Source organism: Rhinolophus sinicus, linkage group LG02 (genome assembly GCF_036562045.2).
Source record: "Rhinolophus sinicus isolate RSC01 linkage group LG02, ASM3656204v1, whole genome shotgun sequence".
Classification (NCBI taxonomy): domain Eukaryota; kingdom Metazoa; phylum Chordata; class Mammalia; order Chiroptera; family Rhinolophidae; genus Rhinolophus; species Rhinolophus sinicus.
This window is the reverse complement of record NC_133752.1, coordinates 187,004,814-187,025,509: the sequence shown is the minus strand read 5'-3', so window position 1 is coordinate 187,025,509 and position 20,696 is coordinate 187,004,814. Positions and strand designations below refer to the sequence as shown.

The 20,696-nt window shown below is 44.7% G+C and overlaps 1 protein-coding gene across 6 annotated transcripts in view; it reads right to left on the bottom strand.

The window, feature by feature from the left end:
* The window catches only part of RFX4 (regulatory factor X4), a 137,401-nt gene that overhangs the window by 56,171 nt on the left and 60,534 nt on the right, over nucleotides 1-20,696 (bottom strand). For 4 of the 6 annotated variants that reach the window (XM_074326253.1, XM_019728443.2, XM_019728445.2 and 1 more), the window contains 3 exons: nucleotides 8,002-8,063; nucleotides 3,737-3,950; nucleotides 2,198-2,275 (listed from right to left, as the gene is read on the bottom strand). In XM_074326253.1, the coding sequence (XP_074182354.1) occupies nucleotides 2,198-2,275; nucleotides 3,737-3,950; nucleotides 8,002-8,063 (354 nt within the window). Of the gene's footprint in view, nucleotides 1-2,197; nucleotides 2,276-3,736; nucleotides 3,951-8,001; nucleotides 8,064-12,060; nucleotides 12,139-12,368; nucleotides 12,498-20,696 lie in introns of those variants that run through there. The other 2 variants (XM_074326255.1, XM_074326254.1) reach the window with 2 other exon arrangements.

Genomic DNA, 20,696 nt, shown 5'->3' with positions numbered 1-20,696 from the left:
TTCCTGAGACCCATGTTTCTCCTAGAACTGCTGCCCGCTGTCCAGCTTTCCGTCCCTCCCTGGTGGCCTGCGACGCCCTTCAGGCTCCTCTGAGGGACAGGGTCTTGCTTTCCTCTGACCCCAGCCTGGTGGCCTGAGCTCAGCCTCGGTGAAGACTTCTGGGACGTCCAAAGCCTTCCTGGACTTCCCAGTATACACACTGGATGGGAAGCCTGGGAGATGACGAACGGGGAGAAAAGCATGCCCCCCGACTTCCTATGGGGAAAATGGTAATCGCCAAAAACATGATCAAAGTGGTGAATAAAGTCAAATTTGTAAATTGGGAAACTCAAGTCACAGTTCTGTTAATTCCATGACAGTGAAAATACTGCAAAGTTTCCCTCCAGATTGAAAACTAAAACAAAGAAAATCCAGATGAGTGAAGATTGCCCTTTAGGGTTCCAATCCTGGCCCCACTACCAACTAGGGGTGTGATATCTCTACACCTCAGTTTCCTTATGTGTGAAATGGGAATACAAGTAGTATTTCCTGCATAGGTTTTGGTAAAGAGTCCTAAAAAAGTACTTATTATACATAGTACTTAGCACCCAGTAGATGCTTACTAACGGTCACTATATCATATCATGGAGGCACTACCACTTCAAGGCCCAAGGAATCACTGTAGTGTCTTAAGCATCTGAGTTCACCCTGGCCTGAGTTTCTGAGTATCACCCAGCCAGAATCTCCCCATTCTGGCTCTGCTCACTTGTCAAGGGACACCTGCTGGCTAACAGTTGGCCTGGCTAGGCCTGGAGATGGCCACATTTCTTGGATGAGGTACTTGCCTTCCAGCGGACCTTCCACTGTCCCCTGCTCCCAGCTTGTCCCTGGGCATCGGCCTCAGGCTGGGTCCTAGACCTCCCTCCCTGTCCTTCCAACTCAGGGTAAGAAGATCTGCCTAGATGATTCCTAAGATTTCTTAGATTCTGAATTCATCTGCCTGCCTTTCTAAGCTTTCGTTGCAAGAAGCCCTACTCTTTTTTTTTTTTTTTTTGGATGAGCAATTTCTAGCAGAAATTCTGGAAAAGATCAGCGGCTGTGTATGTTAAAATAAATCTGTGGAAAATCAGTGTCTTTCGCAGGCATCTGTCTGTTTCAAGCCTGTTCAAGAAGCACAGGGAGCCCCGATCAGTCCTCAGACTCGGGAGGACCCTTTGCAGAGGATGCACTGTTCAGTTTGGAGCTCCCTTCCTCCTCTGGCATCTTAGATCACTTAATGTCCTGCGATCCTGGCTCCTCGGATGAGAAGAAAAAGGACGGAGGGAGAACAGTGTAAAGCTTGAGAGCTGATACTTGGGAGTTAGATGTGAAATGGACAGACAGTGTTTATGTCAGGAGGTAGAGCCGACAGGACCTCCCGACAGACTGACATGAAGGGGGACAGAAAGAGAAGAATCAAGATTTATGGCTTGAGCAATTGGGTGGATGGTGGTGGTAATGTAAGACTTGGAAAACAGATCTGGGGCAGAAAGTGAGCGCTCTGATTTGCTCGTGTTAAGTTAGATGTCAAGTCAATTGAATTTGGAGCTCAGGACTAAACATATGAGAGTTATTATCTTTCATACAGTGGAGATAGAGATGTCTTCCTATTGTTGGGATGAAATCAGATTACTTACATAACAATGTAAGGCATTTAACAAATGGAAACTTAATATTAGACAGAAGGAAGAAGTTCTTAATGTTTGCAAGCATGAGTGGTGAAATAAGCAGAGGCAAATGGTTGAAAATGATTATTTAAAGTAAGTCTACTGGATTATCTATTTCAGTCCCCTACTGGCGGGATTTGATGGACATGTAGACCAGACCTTGAGAATGGAGGGTAACCAGGTCCAAATGCACCAAAGCGGACGAGCCTTGGGGAAAGATGAAATCCAAAGTATAGGAAAGTTTTCCTTAATCTATAATTCTGGGTATAATGATACCCTGGCAACACTGTCTCCCTAGTAAGCCAATCGGGCAGGATGTGGCTCACTTAGTTGGATCAAGGAAAAGGCCATGCCAACCGCTGTCCACGCAGTAGAGCTGTAAAATGGGATAATGGTGCCTGGTTCTTAGAACCACTGTGCGGATCTGGCACTTAGTAGGAGTGTGTGACATAGGAGCCAGTGTTATCACGATATTTTAATTCAGAGTATTCACAGCTCACTTGTTGACCTACCTCATCAAAGTTGGCTCTTATCACAGTGTCCAGTATTCTCTGACAGTGTGTTCTGTACATCATAATAAAGGTAGAAACCTGTGGGGGGTGGGGAAGGATCAACAATAAAGGCACACATTAATACACGTTACCACTGCCCTTGGAATTTCAATTTTCAAGTCATTTCTTCCTGGTTGAGGGGATGAAGTTCGCCTAACACCTACCCATCCTGCAAGGACCTCCGCGACACTCACTGTTATTGGGTGACGCTCTCTGACCCTCAGCTCCCTCCTCTGGGCTCTCAGGGCACCTGGGTGTGTTTCTCCATCAGAGCACTCACTCACCCTTGGCATGGAACACACAGGTCTCTGCCTCTGCCCCCACTCTCCACCCCCTGAAACTGTGAGCTCTGGGAAAATAAAATGGCATATTATTCATGCTTGTGCATCCAGCATTTAGCACTACGTGCCTGGCACACAGCCGCGTTCAGTGGGGCTTACTGTATTAAATTCTCATCATCAGCTGAGATACTGGAAAGTTAAAACACAGTGTGCATTTATAAGAAGAGGTGCTTTTGCCCAAATCACAAAAAAGACATTTGGAAATTCTCTAGAATCGACTTCGCAAAAGAATTTTAACTCCAGCTCCCTTTATCCAAGAATTTTAAAGCCATGCTACAGGAAGTCTGTTGAGAAAAAAAAATTTTTTTTGAGGGATAAAATAAAGGTTTATCTGGTTCTTAGATTTAAAAAGCATTCTTTACAGATATCCTTTTTGTTTCAGAACACAGACGTGTGTATCCAATATACACTTAGTTTGCTCATACAAGCATCCAGCCCGCTTGACTGAGCTTACTGAGAGCAGGACGCAGGTCTCATTCACTGCTGCATCCCAGCTCCCAGCACCATCTGTGGACAGAAGCTCAGCTCCTACTAGGCCTGGGCTGCAGCAAGAGAGGTGTGTGAGACGTGATCACCAGGGGCAAGTCCCCAAATGTGTGTTTCCAGTAACTTCCTCCCAACACCCTATGGACCCAAACTATCTGGGTCACTATACCTATAAAATCTTCTTTGTCTGAGGGACTATAATGTCACCATATCCTCTGCGGCACCTGGGAAAATAAACTTTATCCTATAAAAAAGCAACCGAGAGGAGAGGGGTCCTTCCTTCGTGAAATGAGAAAGTATAACATCATAGAAGGGTAAGAAGCGTGGTACGTCGGTGGGTAAGCAGGTAGATAGGTAGATAAACTTTTTTTATTTTAGAGCAGTATTAGGTTTGTAGCCAAGTTTTGAAGGCAGTACAGGGACTTCCCATATACCTCGCACCCATTTACCGCTACTGTTAACACCTTATGTTAGGATGGCACAGTTGTCATGACTAATGAACTAATACTGATATTATACATTATCAACTAAAGTCCATACTTCATTCAGATTTCTAGCTTTATATTTTCAAACTCACCATTTTGCAATTAAAGTGTAAGTGTTGTGTGTGTGTGTGTGTGTATTGTGTGAAAAAGAAAGAGAGAAATAGCCCACTCCCGTCAGATGTGGTCACCTTCTCCTCGGGCAGACTGGCTGGCAGATTCAGCTCTTTGACATTTGGAAACTCCGGCAGCAGCGTTCCAAGTTTGGACCGGGGTGAATATGCCACCGTCTGTTTGCTCACTTCTTTCTTGCCCGTCTCGCTCACCCAGGCGGCTCCTTTCTTGGAATACATCACATCATAATATTGGGAGTTTTCTTTCACCGCAATGCCATAGTAATGGTACCTGGGCCACAGACAGAGAGAGAGAGACCCACAGGCATCATTATTAGGTGGGGGTTCCTGAGCCAGGGGGTTCCCAAGGCCAAGGATGACTGGGCCCATCCTCCCTGGGCTACAAGAGTTAATGCTCCTGTAAGGCTCGACATCTCGGAAATCTAGAATTAAACCCAAGTTCCATGCCAGCCATCAATCAAGCAGGTAAAAATAACCAAAATTGCCTCCTACAGAAAATGTTAAGTCAAATACTTTACAAAGCAGAAAGGGGAATGAAAAATTTTCCATTTGTACTTAATCTCTTATATCTAGCTAAATATGATCCCAGGGGTACAGCATCTGAGTTTCCCCTTCTGTGGGGACCCAAGAAGAAAGGTGTGTTTATGACTGCAAACTTTACCACCAACATAAATTCATTTGAACTGTTTTTCTCAAGCAGTAAAAGGTAGTCTTAAAGAACTGTACCTTAAAAAAGATAAATTCAGGTTTCAAAGACCAGAAACTTTATTAGCACAAATTGGGCTTAATAATAGCAATATTTTCAATTCAGACTAATGAGGGATGGAGGCTGCATTTTGTTTGGATTTTAGCTACACTCTACTGAACACCTGCTATGTGCTAGGCACTTTGCAAAGTATTCATGGACACTAGTTTGTAAAATAACACTATGAAATGGGCGTTATTGCAGTCTTTTTATACATGAGAACACGGAGGCAAGAAAGCTTTATTTGCTCAAATTTATACAGCTTTAGGGGGAAAAACAGGTTCTTGAACACAGGTCTGTTTAACTACAAAGACTAAGAGCAAACACTGCACTGTGGGGTTATAAACTTTGACTTTGTCAGCACCATCTGTGGAGACCAATAAAAAGACCGATTCCTGGGCCCCAGACCTACTGATTCCGCACATGGGAATGGGGCCCAAGAATCAGCATTGAAACAAGCACCCCAGGGAGTTCGGATGCCCATCAGTTTGAGAGGGATTCGCCTGCTGGGCAAGCACTGGCATATCATTTCTGGCTCTGAGATACCCAGTTGTTGGAGGGCCCGTCATTATCTACGACTGAAAGATGGGGTGCCCATCACAGCAGCTCACAAGGTGCTAAGTGCTTTACACACATTAATTTATTTAATCTGACAAAAGCCCCTGTGAGGCTGGAGCTAATTCTTATCCCCATTTTACAGACGGGGGAACTAAGGCCCAGAGAATTTAAGTAACATTCCCAAGATCACCTAGTGAGTAAGAAGTAGAGGCAGGATTTGAACCTCCAAAGAAAGTGCTTTTAACCACTAAGCCAGGGACTCTCAACCTTTACTAATAGTAAGACTCACATAGAGAACATATTAAAATAGAGACTCCTGGGCTCCACCCGCAAAGATTCTGATTGAGTAGGTCTAGAGTAGATTTTTACAATCACACAGCAATACTAATATAAATAATTCATGGACCTCGCATTCAGAAACGCTGTATAACATATTAATTATTCTTTTCTACTCACGGAGATATGGTTGGTGATCGTTACAACACAATACAAATAAGAACGCATTTTGAGTTGTGGGAGAGGCCTCACGGGGAGGGGAGAGACAAGCATGCATAACCTTCCCTCTCCCGCCCCCTCTTCCTCCCGGTACCATTCTGTGATATTTCTACTTAGAGGGCATCTCTCGTCTATCTGAATACATCCTGGGATGAAGAACTCAGACCCTCCGAAGGCAGTCCAGTTCATTTTAGGTCGGTATAGTTATCAGAAAGTTCTCTGTGTGTTGAGCTGATCTCTGGCTTCTGTACCTTCTACTTCCCAACTGTCATAACTGCCTTTCCAACTCAAAGCCAGTCCTGTGGGAGGGGGAGGGGATGGTTCCGTTTGCTCGAGAAGTGCCCTTCAGGTGGGAAGGCAGTTATGACACGTCTCCCTAACTTTACGAAGTTCTCCTTTATAATTTCTTAAGAGCAAGATAGTAATAACAATTCAGATCAGACCATTTCTTGATTTTTCGGGTGTATGTTGCTATAATCCACAACTACAGGAAGCTATTGCCCTGGTCACTTGTTAATTTTTCTGTTTTGGCTCTGCAGGGCACATCAACACACTCTCCACTAGTCACCCCACACCCCCAGTGTATTTGGTCCAGGGAAATTTGCTGAGGAATTGTTTCTAGAAGGCCCAGGGGCAGGCTGGAGACTAGAGCTTCTTATTACCTTTCGATTGGTTGGAGATGTGACCAACCCTGGAGGATTCTTATGGACGGGAAACAATGAAATTGATTACATGGTATTTCTAAAGAAGTGTTGCCCAATTTGCCAACCGCTAGGCTAAAGACAAAACAAAAACCAAAGGGGGCTCTCACATGGAGATGGATGTTTATGTAGGATGGGAAACCTTTCTGTACTATCTTTACTATTTCTACTCTCAGAAATGGGCCGCAATGTTTTGGAGTCAGTGATTCTCCAGAGACCGTAAGCGGGGGTGGAGGGTGGGCAGGGGGGTGGGAATAACTCGTTTCCATGCATTCAGCATTCTTCCATCCATCCCCTTATCTGTTCAGCCAACACTGTGACTTGCCTATTGGGTGCCAACCACTGTGCTACTGTCAAACAAGGAAGGACAAATCGGGCTTTCATGTTCACATTCTTACCAAAGCTGAAACCTCATTTTAAAACAGATACTGGAATTTCTCAGTAGAAATAAGATTGGATCTTCAGTGTAGTCACCTTGGAAGATTACGAGAAATTTATTCCAAATGTCCTTCATTCAAAAATGTTCTGTTAAGTGTCTTTGGAAATCACCCCCAGAGCTTCTGAGCCACACACAAAAATGAGTCTTGGTCTTTTCAGAACTTGACCCGAAAGGGTTTTTACCGGTTTGATCATCTACTTTCTTTACCTACCTTGGTCCCAGAGCTAAACCCACCGTTGGAGGAGGGAATGCACTGCCCAGGAAAGGTAGGAGTGAGGGGGCAGTATTGGACATGCTGCTTTTGAATAACTCTTAGTGACAAGTCTGACAAGTCTTATGTGGTGGGTTCTTTTTTTTTTTTTTAAAGTTTCAGTATTTTCTAAGCCAGTAAGTGCTGACCTGCTACTCAACATAGTCAACATGTTTAGAAATGCTGCATAATAAGGCACCCTCTAGTGGAGTCACCGTGTACATTAGCATAATAAAGGTTCTAAGAAGTCCTGCATCAAGGAAACTGTTTAACTCAGGGCTCACCAAACTTACATGGCCACCGGACCTTTTTCACAGAACCTATTAACTAACGTCCAACAATTTCTGAAATACCTGTGGAGGCAGGTCTTATAAACCCAGATGTTAGTGCAGCTGGAACAGGAAAGGAAGAATTTCCCCTCCCACTGACTCACTAGAAGACAGGTGTCCATACATCATTCTCACTCCTCAAGGCCTTCCAGGACTACCCTTTCTAAACAAGGCCACTCCCCTTCTGGTATCCTCCATGACAAACTTCTTTGCCACAGTCTGTCTTTTCTCTGTCTTCCCCACCAGAACATACGCTCCCTGAAGGCGGTGACGTGTTTGCTCCTATGTTCCCAGCACTTAGCACCATATACCTGACACACAGAAAGTGTGTGGCCTCTATTGGTTGGCTGGTTGACAGAAATGATGAAAGAGAAGCAGTATGCCCCATGCACCACGGTATGGCTGGCAACTTCCCGCCCCATCTCCCTCTCAGGGTTTAGTACAGGTTGCTCCTTTGCCGGCTGGAAACTATGAAAACAGAGAGTTTGCTCAGTGAAATGATCCAAGTAACCTGGAGATTCTCCACGGAGCTAAAAGGTGCTCCTTTAAATGATGCGCAAGACAATTTTACAAAAACACTCAAAGGCAGGGTGGCACAAAGGCGGATTCCTTAAAGCAGCTGAGCCAGGTGGCCCTGGGCTTTTTAGATGGCCTCTCTCTCCGGGTCCTGGGAGAGAGGGCCCGGCTGTGTAAAGCTCCTTCACGCTCTGGCCAGGCACAGATTTCCTGCCAGGCCTGTGGACGGAGCTCAGCATGGAAGGCCTGGGGTCCAGACCTCTGCGGGTGGAAGGGCTTCAGTGCTTACTTGGACTGTCCTCGGGTCCCGAGTCTTCTGGTGGTTAACTGAGGAAACTGCTGCCTTATGATCTGGAAGTCAATAGAAGAAATCGGTTACTCGTCGGGAAAAGTCGGGAGCGCAGGGACTGAGTTTCACAAGCGGCAATCTAAAGAAGGGAGGAAACCATACATCTTTGGTTGCAATGACTTACTAGGAGTCCATCGGGACCCCGAGAAGACAGCTGGTGTCAGGGAGGTGGGAGGGGAGCATCTGAGTGACTGTGGGGCTCTGGATGCTGAGGGTCTCAATGGTGGCTCCGGGCTTCACCCCTCCTACTCACACGTAGGCAGAGACCGGTTGATCCAGAACCTGTCACTCCCCTGCTTAGAGTCCTCCAATGGCTTCCATCACACCTGGGACTAACACCCACCCCCAGCCTCTGGGACGGGTCCCTGCTTACCTCCCGGACTTCATCTCCTCCCATTCTCACCCTTGCTCACCAGCTCCCAGCCACACTGGCTTTTTCTTTTTTTTCTATTTCTAAAACACAACCAGGCTTGCTCCCCACTGGGGACCTTTGTATTGCAGTTCCCTCTTCCTGGAATGCAATTTCCCCCAGATCAGATCGTCACAAGACTGGCTCCCCTTACAACATGCAGGATTTCTGGGGGGAGGTCCCTCTGCCCACTGGGCTTCTCTGACGAGCCAATGCAGAGTCGCACAGCAGTCACTCACCATCACGTGGCCCCGCTTTACGTCTTCTCACTCAGCACTCTCTGAAGGGATCTTGTTCCCTTACCCTGAGTGCTTAGTTTTTGTCGTTTCTCCCCCCACCCCACCCCCACTAGAATGAAAGCTCGATGAAAACAGGGACCTGGCAAAAGGCCTGGCACATGCGAAGAGCTCCACTCTCATTTACTGAATGAAGCAAGGAAGCCTGCCCCCTGCCCCCGAGGGTGTCCTTTACTCAGGTGCGATGGAGGATGCTAAGTGCTGTTGCCCAGGAAAACCACATCGATTTGCCAGAAACCTGGGAGGAGGGGCCATCTGCCCAGGTGAAAACACAACCCAAGGGCCTCATCCCTGGTGTTTCCAGCGCTGATGTTTGCGGAGAGGCAGGACAGTGCAGTCCTATGAGAGGCTGTAGAGACTAGCGGCACTAGATCCAAGCTCAGCCTTTTGTTAGCTGCCCCCCCCATAAGGTATTTAACATTCAAATGACTCAGTTTCCTCATCAATAAAATGGGAGTGATAATAGTCCCTGTTCCAGAATTTTTGTGAAAATCTAAAAAATAAATGTATGTAAATAATTTGCAACAGTGCCTGGTACTTAGTAAGGGCTCAATAAACGTTACCCGTTATTACCACTGATTGTCCTGATAACTCATTTCCTTTTACCTCCAGGGACTTTTCTCTGAAGTTTAACGAAATTCTTCTAGACTCCCTTCCCTTCTAGTACAGCACCGAGCCTACATGTGTCCTTCATGAGACAACACGTTGGTGCTGACGTCCCACTGGTGGGGCGTGAACACTGAGCACTTTCTCAGAGGTGGGGATGAATCGTTGATGCATTCACACCGTCTTCCATCCACAATGATCCTCTCGCTGACTGATTTGCTCATTCATTCGACATCTACTGTGACCCTGCTAGGTGTTTGAACTTGGACATACTCTTTAACCTCTCTGTGTGCCTAAGAGTCCTCCTCTGATATCCAGGGACTCGGGGGGGTTATGTAATCCTCTCCTAATCAGAGGGATGGATGACGGTGGCCTCAACTAAAGTGGCATCAGTGGGATGGAAAGAAGCAGACAAATTAGAGAGGAACTGAGAATCCAGAATGAGTAGCGTGAAGCCTGACCACGTCTGTGTGTTAGGAAGTTACCTAGTGAAGAATGGGCAGCGTTTCCTCATCTGAAAATGGATGGAAAAAGCTGCATTCCTCACAAGAATGGTTAGAGGAGCTAATGAAAGAACATCACGATACCACTTTGGGAAATAAACGGGCTTTAAAATGTTAATCGCACAGTGATGATACTGAACAAAATGACGTGATAATTCTGTTATTTTTTTTTTTTTTGGTCTTTTTAAAAATTATTAACTTCAGGTGTCTGTGAATTATTTAATGGTGTCACTTTTGTAGGCAAATATCCCTAGTTTCTTTAACCGTAACTCCTATAAGCTAAGCACATAGGTTTCTCACTTTGTCTATGTTTCTCTCAAATTGTTGTGACCCAAAGAAAACGTGATATATTCAGAAAGGGGTCTGACCCGGGGGTCAGTGACAGGGCTCTCCAGGCACTTAGTCCTGTCATGAGGCTAAGAGCACAACAAGGTCGAGTGGCTTCATCACTCTTGGCCACTAACACTAACCCCTGGCCAAGTATGGCCACCAGACCTTAATCACGTGACTGGTTTCAGAGCCAAGATTAGAAGCAGCTGTTCACAAAGGTACACTAATGAGCAGATATCGATATGCCAATAGGGACTGAGGGAAAATACTGGAAGCATAAAGATGGGGCTAGTAGATTCTTCACCTTGGTTAGAAGTGTGTTATAATTTGGGTTCCGAGTTTCCTACCTACCCAAGCAAAGACGGTCATACAATAAAGTTATAAGAGTCCCAGCATCCATAAGATAAATATATACTCGTTTCTGAGGAAGAGTGGAGATTTTCCTGTATTTCAGTCTGGGAAATTTCTGCTATGCATATGGGCAAACAGTAAGGTACCATGTTTAATGCTCCGATATTAGCAGGCAGTCTGAAAATGACAATATTGAGTGTTGTTAAGGGTGTGGAAAAACTGAAATATTCATACATTGCTGAGAACATCGTTTATTAGTACAACCCTTCCCCAAAAGCTTTTTCCCAATATTTTTACAACAAAAATATTCATACTTTTTGATCTATTAATTCCAAGGAAATAATCTAAAATAAGAAAAAGCTATGCAGAGGGCTACTAGTGAGAGTGAAAAATTGGAAACAAAATAAACGTCCAGTGATAGGAAACTAGCTAAATAAATTATATATATGCTCAATAAAATATTATGGAGGCATTTAAAATGATGGTAACAAAAACTATGTCACAACCCGGAAAATGCTTGTGACATAATGTTAAATGAAACAGCAGATCTCAAACTACACTTATGCTACGATTATAATTTATGTTTGTACAACTATAGGAACGGAAAGAGAGTATGGGGGGAAAAAAACGGATGTTTGTTAGGGTAGTGAAATTGTGGGTAGAACCAAAGGTTTCTGTATAACATTTGTGTAAGAAATCAACTTTTTTCTGCAAACAGAAAAGGATTTTCTTATGAGAAATATTCCTAATTGACAAAGGAAGTTGAAGCTAATTTTGAAAGAAGCACCAAAAACATACCAGAATATTATAATGGTTCTTTTTCTTTTTCTTTTTAAAAAACAAATCATCCCCTAGTCCCCGCAAAAAATATCTAGATAATTTTTAAAAGCTGCATTTCATTTTTACTTTTATGTTTTTGGCTGCTAAGCTTTATTATTAGTTGATTGAAGAGAATGGGCAAAGTTCTGAAATCTTTCTAAGTGTTTATCCAAATGGTGTCTCACATAATGTCCACAAAGCAAACAGCACTGTCTGGCCCGTGGCTAAGGTACCAGGGGCCACAAACTCTGGTACCAGAGACGCACCACAGAGCCACTAGAACATGAGGACAGGCCTTCTGGAGCTGTCTGTTCTACCTCTATGAGGCAATAAAACGTACCATCGGTGTGTTTGTATTTCTTTGCACTATGATCTTGAGTTAACAAATTAGAAAATGGGGCCTGTGAATTTGTCGATCAATTTAATTTATGACTTCCTCCATAGCTGATGGGTTTTACTTATCCCTTCTGAATAATGTCTAGATCAATATAGACAGTTTTACCATCTTTGCGATAGCATGGCCCTGTACTGAGTAACCCAAGGCAGACACAAGAGGGACTCCACTCTCTTTCTGATGCTGCACAACCCATGTCCTGTTGGTTCTGCCCAAGACGTCCCCTGAGCCCAGCCACTTCTCTCTCTCCCCTGCCCCTGCCCCAGCCCCCCCTCCTCCGTGATCTCTTACCTAGACAACAGATACATACTCCTAACTGGCTGCCCTGCTTCCAGACTCGCTGAAATCCAAATACGATCATTTCATTTCCTGTTGAGAACAGTAGATGCCTTCTTGCTGGATAAACTGGATAAAAATCCAGCCTCCTAGGGCTGGTCCACGAGGCCCTCTGTGACCCACCCCAGCCAAACTCCCCAGCCTCAAATCCTGCCACTCCCCCATGTGCTCCCTGAGCTCCAGGCACCTGGTGGCCCCACCACTGCACAAGCTGTTCCCTTCCCTCCCCCTGGAACGCCAAACCAACGCTGCCCTCCACTCACCCCAGGACGGCACCTTCTCCTCTCTTCCTCTGAGCCTCTCCCACTAGCCTGTGAGCCTTCCTATGAAGACTTACATGTCCCCCGTGTTTTCCTAGTAATTTGGGAAGCAGTGGAATACAGCGGTTTAGCACACACACTTCGGGGTCAAGTCCTGGCTCAGGCACTGTGCCAACCACATTACACGTATCATCTCAGTTAATCATTACAACAAGCCAGCTTCCTCTGTACAGTAAACCTGGAGAAGCTAAGTAACCCGCAAAAAGCCACACAGCTGACAACATGCAGTCCTGGGATTTGAACATACCCGGTCTGACTCGACACTCTACCACATGTTATTGCCTCTGGATGAATGAAAGTACCCCAAAGCCTCTCACTCCTTTTAACAGCAGGCTTTTTTTCTTTTATGTCATATTCCTGTATTTACATGTTAGGTGTGTTTGAGGATTGAAATACTTTCTTGATCCCATCTACTCTTCAATGAAGATTTCTCTTCAATTCTCCTAACTTTGACATTCTTGGAAATGTTCTGGTGGCTTCTGCTAGGAACAGGATCTGAGAGCCCTGTCCCCAGATATGCTAATGCTCGGAGGGAAAGAGGGAAACAGCAGAGAGGACTGTCACATCAGCAGGCAGCCTGGTGTCTCCTCTTAGGGTAAATCTACCCCCATCTAGTAAAGTGGAAACACTTCTCCCACTTAATAAAAATATTAACTAAATAAAAGTCATTCTGTCTGGATAACTGAAGTCCCCAAGTGGACTTACTGAGGGAATAATCCAGATCCTTACCTGTCTACTCAGAGGCCTCTGACAATTCTCCACAGCCAGCTGACTCAGCTCAGCCTCCTTCACCCGGAGCTCAAATATCACTGAGCAACTCTACTTTTTGCTTCTACTTTTTCTCTCAAAGTTTCATTACATGAGCCCCGGGCTCTATCCAAATCAGACTACTTGGTGTTGATCAATTCTCTGAATGATTCCTGGCTTCCGGGCTCCATGTCTCTGCACCTTCCACCCGCCACTCTCTCTGCCTCCTCAGCACTTGTGCCCTCAGACCCCACTACCCAGCATGCACCACCCTCCATGAACAACCTTCCTGATGCTCTGACAAAGTAAGAGCTCTTCCTTCTCCAAACCATGATGGCACTTGCTCCTGCCAGTCGGTGACCAAGCTCCATCCTCCCTCTCTTTTGAATGTATCCTGATTCTGCCCACATCTTCCCATCTCCACCACTCCCAGGGCCATGAACTTGTGCCTGGGTTGCTACAATGGTCTCCTTGTTGCCCCTGCATCCAGCCATGCCCCACCACAGCCACATCCCCATGAAGCCTCTAGACAAAGTCCGAACCCACCAGGTCCTGCTGGATCAGTCCTGCCTTCCTTCCAGCTCACCTCTCCCCCTCCTCCTCTCCCCATCTCTGTGCTCCAGCCCACATGGACCTTCTTTCAAGTTGCATGAACACTGTGTTCTCTCCTACCCTGGCCTTTCCCACAGGCTGTTCTCGTTTTCTGGAACCCTCTCCCCTTGTCCTTTGTCTGCCTTATGTCGACCCATACTTCAAATCTTAGCTGTACCTTATTTCCTCCCAGAAATCTTCCCTGGGCGATTTGTTTGGTTTACGTGACTATAGTTATAGTTATCTGGTCTTCATGTCTAGTCAACGGTCTTCTCAGCTCTACGATCCTTTGCCTAGGCCTACGAGACTATACGAGCTGGAGCTCCAGCCTCACCTTCTACTCCTCTTCCCCATGTTTGACAAGCTGCAGCCTCAGTAACGACGATTGGTTGCCTAACGGTACACAGCTTAGATTCATTCAACAACAAATATTTTTTGAGCTCTACTATAGGGCAGACATTTTGCCAGGCACCGAGCTAAACAGAAATAGCCTTTGTTTAGGAACTTACAAATAAAAAAGTCAATATATCTTATATCAAATAAGTGCTACAGAGAGGAACAACAAAAAAAGGCAGGGTGAGGGGAATAGAAAATATGGAGGTGGGGTGGTGTTATTTTATTAAGGGCTCAGTGATCAAATGTGGCATTTAAGTGACCTAAAGGAAACGAGGGAATAAAACCTGTGGATATCTGGAAGAAGAAAGTTGCAAGTAGAGGGAACAGCCAATGCAAAGGGCCTGGGGTGGGAGCTTTTTGACATGTTTCAGGCAAAGCAAGGAGCCCAATGAGGCTGGAGCAGAGCAAGTGCTCAGGACAGTGGTAGAAGATGAGGGCGAAGGCTGGGAGGGGTTGATGGGCACAGCTCACGTAGATCCTTGCTGACCCTAGTAAGCACTTCCGCTTTAACTCTGAATGAGACAGGGAGACTTCAGAGGGCTTTGAGCAGGGAAGTGGGGAATGAGATCGGACTTACCTTTCAAAGGATCGCTCTGGCTGCTGTGTGGAGAATTGACTGTAGGGGGTAAGGGTGGAAGCAGGGAGACCAGTCAGAGGCCACTGCAGTAGTCCAGGCAGGATATATTATGGCTCAGTACATTAATTCATTGGTTCAATAAACGAGAGAAAGAATAAATGCATTTGTTCTTCTTTTTTTTTTAATTTTTGACAATTGTTAGTAAAATTACATAGATTTCAGGTGGAATTCGTTCCTCTTTTGTTGGCCATTGAAGTGGTTTCCAATGTTGTACTAATATAAATAATGCTATAAGCAATGCCATTTGCATAATGATTTTCATTTTTATTGTTCATATTTTGATTGGGGTTTTTTCCCCTTATATTAATTTCTTGAGTGTGGAGCTGCCTGATTAAAGGGAGAAACATTTCAAGGTTTCTAAAACATACTGTCAAATTGCTTTCCATGAAATGTAGAAAGATATTATCTCTTTTTAAAATTGTGCTAAATTGAAGAGCCAAAAAAAAAAAAAAATGAAGACTTTTTCTCTGTCTTCTGAGCGTGAGGTTTCTTCATCTATAAAATGGGGATGATAACAGTTGCTTAGTTTACCAGCTTGTAGCAAGGTCAACGCAGTTAGTGAGGGAGTGGACGCCCAGGCTTGTCTCCTGGGCTTTATTAGCCGGAAGTAGAAGGGTGGAGGGGCGGAGCTCCGCCTCAACCGGGCTTTCATTGGCTGGAGCGGATGGAGTGGGGAGAACGACCAGCTGCCACGAAGGAGCTGGAGCAAGAGGGTTCACACCTGTTTAGACCTCTCTCTGCCTCACTTATGATGTCTTCTGCTGGTCATCGTCCTTTTCTAGCCCATTCTCTTCATTGATGGAGTTAGCACTCTGTACTTCAGTCCTTCGATGGATTTTCAGAGGCTCCTCATTCCAAGCAGTTAGCAGTCTTTTGTGCCATATTATGGTCTCCCAAGTAATATATTTGTGAGGTTAGAATATTTGGCTCTGTTTGTAAAAATACTTTTTCTCTGAACATATTTGATGGTTAAATCCTCTCCTCCTCCCCTTCAAAAGAGAGAAAGGTAACTTCACATAAAGAACTAAGAGAAAAGGAATTTTGTTAAGAGTTGGGGTGGGGGATGGGTCGGGGCTCTGCTGAGCCACATCACGTTCTGTCCAAATGGAGGTCAAGACTTTTCCCACTCTGAGCAAAGAAAGGGCCACTGCAGATAGCGCCTCCTCCTTCGAGCTGCAACAAAAACCTGTGGGAAGGGAAGGGGGTTTGCCTTTTTTTTTTTTTTTTTTAAACTTTCTTATAGACTGCACATTACAAATTATTCTCCTCTCCTTTCACCAAATAATCAACTGGTCCCGGAATCTGAAAGCCCAGCACAATTTAGTCTGCGTCTCAAAATGCAGGGTCGGTTCAGACCCGCTAAGGCTGTTCAGCTTTTAATTTCTGGAGCAAGACTCAGCAAACAGTTCAACACTTTTGTGGAGCTGTGAGAGTTGAGCTTCGCTGTTTGATAAATGAGCAGACGGCAGGCAGCCCCTCTTTCTTTTTTTTGTATGGGTTCAATGAAGCCTGCCTAAAGAACGCCACATGCTGTTCTAGCTAGTGATCTAACATTCCGCTACATCCAGCCTTCCAAATTCCCTTTAATTACTCCAGAATCCCACCCTTCTCTCTTTCAGCCTGGCAGACAGGGCTGGGGGCTCCATGGGGACGGGGGTGAGAAGCGGGGAAGCTCAGGAGATCTACCCTCTCTGGAGCTGTCGGGATTCTTTTTGTAGGTGGTGGTTATTCATCTCTCCCGTCCATTCTTCTCCCCAGCATGTGGGCTATTCTGACATCATTTTGTGGGTGCCGTCTTTTAAGAAACATGAGTGAGTTTTAGGCAAACATTCCTGAAATGTCACATTCAAATCACTGCCCTCTTTTAAGGAAGGGAAAGAGTGAGGAGAGGAACTGACACCCAGTGAGCATCCCAGGGCACTATGTACTAACCAGGTGTTTTACACTTGGTATGAAATCTTATCCTAAAAACAACACTAGAAGAGAGTATGATAATCCACATTTCACTGATGAGAAACTGGGATCCAAGGCGATTCCAGGCTGCTCGGACTCACAGACTGGCCACTGGAAGCAGCAGGAGTGTTATTTCACTGTCTCTCCTGTTCTGTACTTTGGCTGACACCCGTGGCAGCCCGCAAGGTGTCCACTAACTGTCCATGAAACCCCTGATGTCCTCTCTGTCATCTTCAGAGCCACACAGGAAAGCCACTCAGTCTCATTACAGACAGGCTTGATTTTGACCCCAAATCGTATGACCTTGATCCAGCTTGATGTCCAAACTTAGTCATCAGAATAGCTCTGAAAAAAAGGCTTTTGCTTGTTTCCAAAAATTCAATCCATCTTCAATAGGCAAAATTTGCCACCAGTAAGAACTGATCCAAAAAAACTTCCAAAGTAATGGAAGAAGTGCTGGTCCTCCCACACTTTGAAGGAGACAAAACTACATGTACGTAAAGAGTCAGGTATGCTTAAAACAGTTCAAACATGAGAACTGTGGGTCTTATTTCAGAGGGCATTTGGGTGTGGGGAGAAAAGACGGGCTTTTCAGACAGCAAGAAATGAGACGTTCAGTACTATGACAAGTTGTTCTTTTTTAACCATGTATTGTGGAAGTCTTGTGCCTTCTCCTCTTAGAAAAGCATGCATAATTTTCTGAACAAGAGCGAGAAATGATTAGGCAAAGTAGTTGGTAAAAGTGACTCTGATTGTCAGAACTCTAAGTCTGAGAGAGGGGTACTCGCTTTCTTTGTTGACAACAGACCTAGCCCCTTTCACAGAGATGAAAAATAATTAAGCTGGTGGTATGAACGATTTTTAAACACCCTACCTCAGTGCTACCTTCTTGAAATGGGTATTTGCCAAAATAATCTTATTATGCTGATGGAACACTATCCATTCAATATTTTTTTTGTAGGCACCTACTGGGTGCCAGGCACTGGTGGTCGATGGGGTAAAATGCTGCAGGTTCCGCAGGAAACTCCCCAAGAGAAATTACAAAATTTTACAAGAAATTCATATTTAGTGCAATGAAGACAGAAATGGAATTTCAAATCATGAGGCTGGATTGATGAAGGATTCTGTGGAAACACCCTAGGCTAGGAAGGTAACAGTTAACCTGTTGTCCCTTGAGGGGTACCATGGATGAGAGGTTCCAAGAAATCCGAAAGTCCGTTTGTGAGCCCAGGATTGCCCTTAGGCTGATTGGATGATGTGTCATGTGTGAGTATGAAAAAAGACAGTCATTACACACCAATTTAGCTAGAATGAGGTGAATTAAATAAGATACAGGTTAAGTAAAAAATGGAATAATTCTGAAGACGGTAATTAGAGAGGGTGAGGGTGGTGATGGCAGCGTGTGTGTGATGTAGGAAATTTTTAGAACAATCGTTCTCAAAACTGTTCAGAAGGAAGAGCAGGTAGACAGGTTGAAACATCGATACGTTAGTGATGATATATTAAAAACATGGTGTACTAAAGTCATGAAATATGGCTATGGTAAACTGAAATCGTAATTATAGCTAACATGCATTGAATGTTTATAGTGACCAGGCACTGTACTAAGGAAGCCCTTTTAACAGTCATTATCTCAATAATTCTCCAGGTGGTTGCTATCACTTTCCCATTTTACAGATGAGGAAACTGAGGCTCAGAGCTGTTTAGAAATCACCTGAGCTCACACAGCTAGTAAGTAGTGGTGACAGGATTCAAATCCAAACAATTTGATTTCCGAGTTTTTACACTGCACGACACTAAAGACACTTGAAATTACAAAATATGGAATTCTAGTGTGAAATCAGACATTCTGACATGAACCCTCCATAGCAGATACTAAAGGTTAAGAATAATGTAGGCAAGAACTTGAAGTAGAAGTAAACTCTATCCAATCCACATACTTAATTTTTTCCTTTGAAAACTGGAAAAAAACCATCCCTGAAGGATCTTAAGGATACATACTTGTATCCTCTGCTCTGCCCCCCCATGGGTTTGCATGTGACTCTGGGCGGGAGGCGTGGGTGGGCAGATTAGAAGGGCTCTTGAGGAAAAGGACCATCATGTAAAATGAGAGGAATCTTTAGCCTCATCTCCGTTCCAGGTACATGCAGCTGATGGAGGCACAGATCCTCAAAACACAATTAGCATTTTTTTTTTTTTGCATTGCTCAAGATGACTGGCAGGGAGGAAGGAGCCAAATATTCAAGGAAGAGCCACCCACAGCCCAAACTGCCAATTACCTCAAGTCCTCATGGGAAAAAGGCAGGATATAAATAAATTCAATTTATACAAGTACATCTGTCGCCCCAGCTTCCTTTTCTCTAAACTTCCTACCTCTTACTGGTGTCCCTGCCTCGTAGAAGTCACCCAGTGGTCCCCCCCACACCACCTTCAGATCCAGCCCTGCCACTAAACGTACACATATGACCTTGGGAAAACCACTCAATCCCTCTGACAATTTCCTCACCTGGAAAATGAGAGGGTTTCACCAACAGATCTCTAAATCCTCTTAATAGGATAAACTTATTTATATTAAGGTGTTACTAACTGATGAGTATGAATGAATTATCCTGTCCTGTTCTAGTTGCATTTTTACAGACTTAAAGGAACTGAGGAATGGGGGACATCAGCAAGCCTTCAGGGGAGGTACATCTGTGAGGCTAAATGGCCACTCCACATACTCAAATTACACTGTGTCACAGCCGTCTCATGCCTACCCATGAATCTGCCTCTTCCTGACAAGTTCTACCAATGGCGACCATAAACCACGTTACCCTCACACCATCTTAAGTGATCACATCGTGAGCCTTGTGTCGCTTGCCATGGGCTCCTCACTAGAGAGTACACCTGGCACTCTGTCAGGATCCTGGGTTCCATTTCATAGTTGTAACCCCCAAAAGGATCCTTTTGGATATCCTTTTGGGGACAAAACGGATGAAGGTGTTCGAAAGGTACAAAGTCCCAGTTACAGAACAAATAAGTCATGGGGATGTAATGTACAGCATGTGACTATAGTTCATACTGTATATTGGAAAGTTGTTGAGAGAATAGATCTTAAAAGTTCTCATCACAAGCAGAAAGAATTTGTTAAGTATGTGTGGTGATGGATGTTAACTAATCTTATTGTGGTGAGCATTTTGCAGTATGTACATATATCAAATCATTGTATCATACACCTAAAACTAATACAGTGTTATATGTCAATTATATCTCAATAAAAATACATGAATGTCTGGAATGCTCTAGTGTGAATAAAATACCTACTTGCCTACCTCCTTCCCTTTCTAACTAAACTCTAATTTTATATTCCAAGACGCAACGGACTATGTTTTCCTGACAGCCAAGGGCAGCCAATGAGATGGAGGAGGAATCGCTGGGTAGCGCTCTGGGGAAAGCTCCGAACGAGGGCTTACTCAGCTGCAGTTTTGACCTTTCTCTCCAAACACCCCTTTTTCCACTTCCCACCTGGAATATATCCTTTGCTGTCCAGCAGCCACTTTGGACCGTGAGGTGACCTAGAAATTGGAAGCCGTCTGCTATGGATGGCAGAGCGAAAAGGAGCCCGGGTCCCTCACGCTCTTATAGAACTGCCGTACCAGCACTGGGTTATTTCGTTCTAGACTTATTTAATATGATAAAAAGTAAAACCACTAATTGACTTAAGCTGCTGTTTGGGGATGGGGAGGGGTGTCTGTTACCCACAGCCCCAAAACAATTCCTAACTGATACACCTGCTGATTTCCACGCAGGAGTTATTTCATAGAGAAGGTTCCGGTCGCCCTGGAGTCAGCTATGTCAGCTTTCAATGGGAATAAAAACTTCATAGAGTTCACAGGGCTGTGTGAGGATTAAATGAGATAATGTGTGTGGAGGGTTTGGCCCAGTGCCCGGCATAGGGTCTGCGTTAC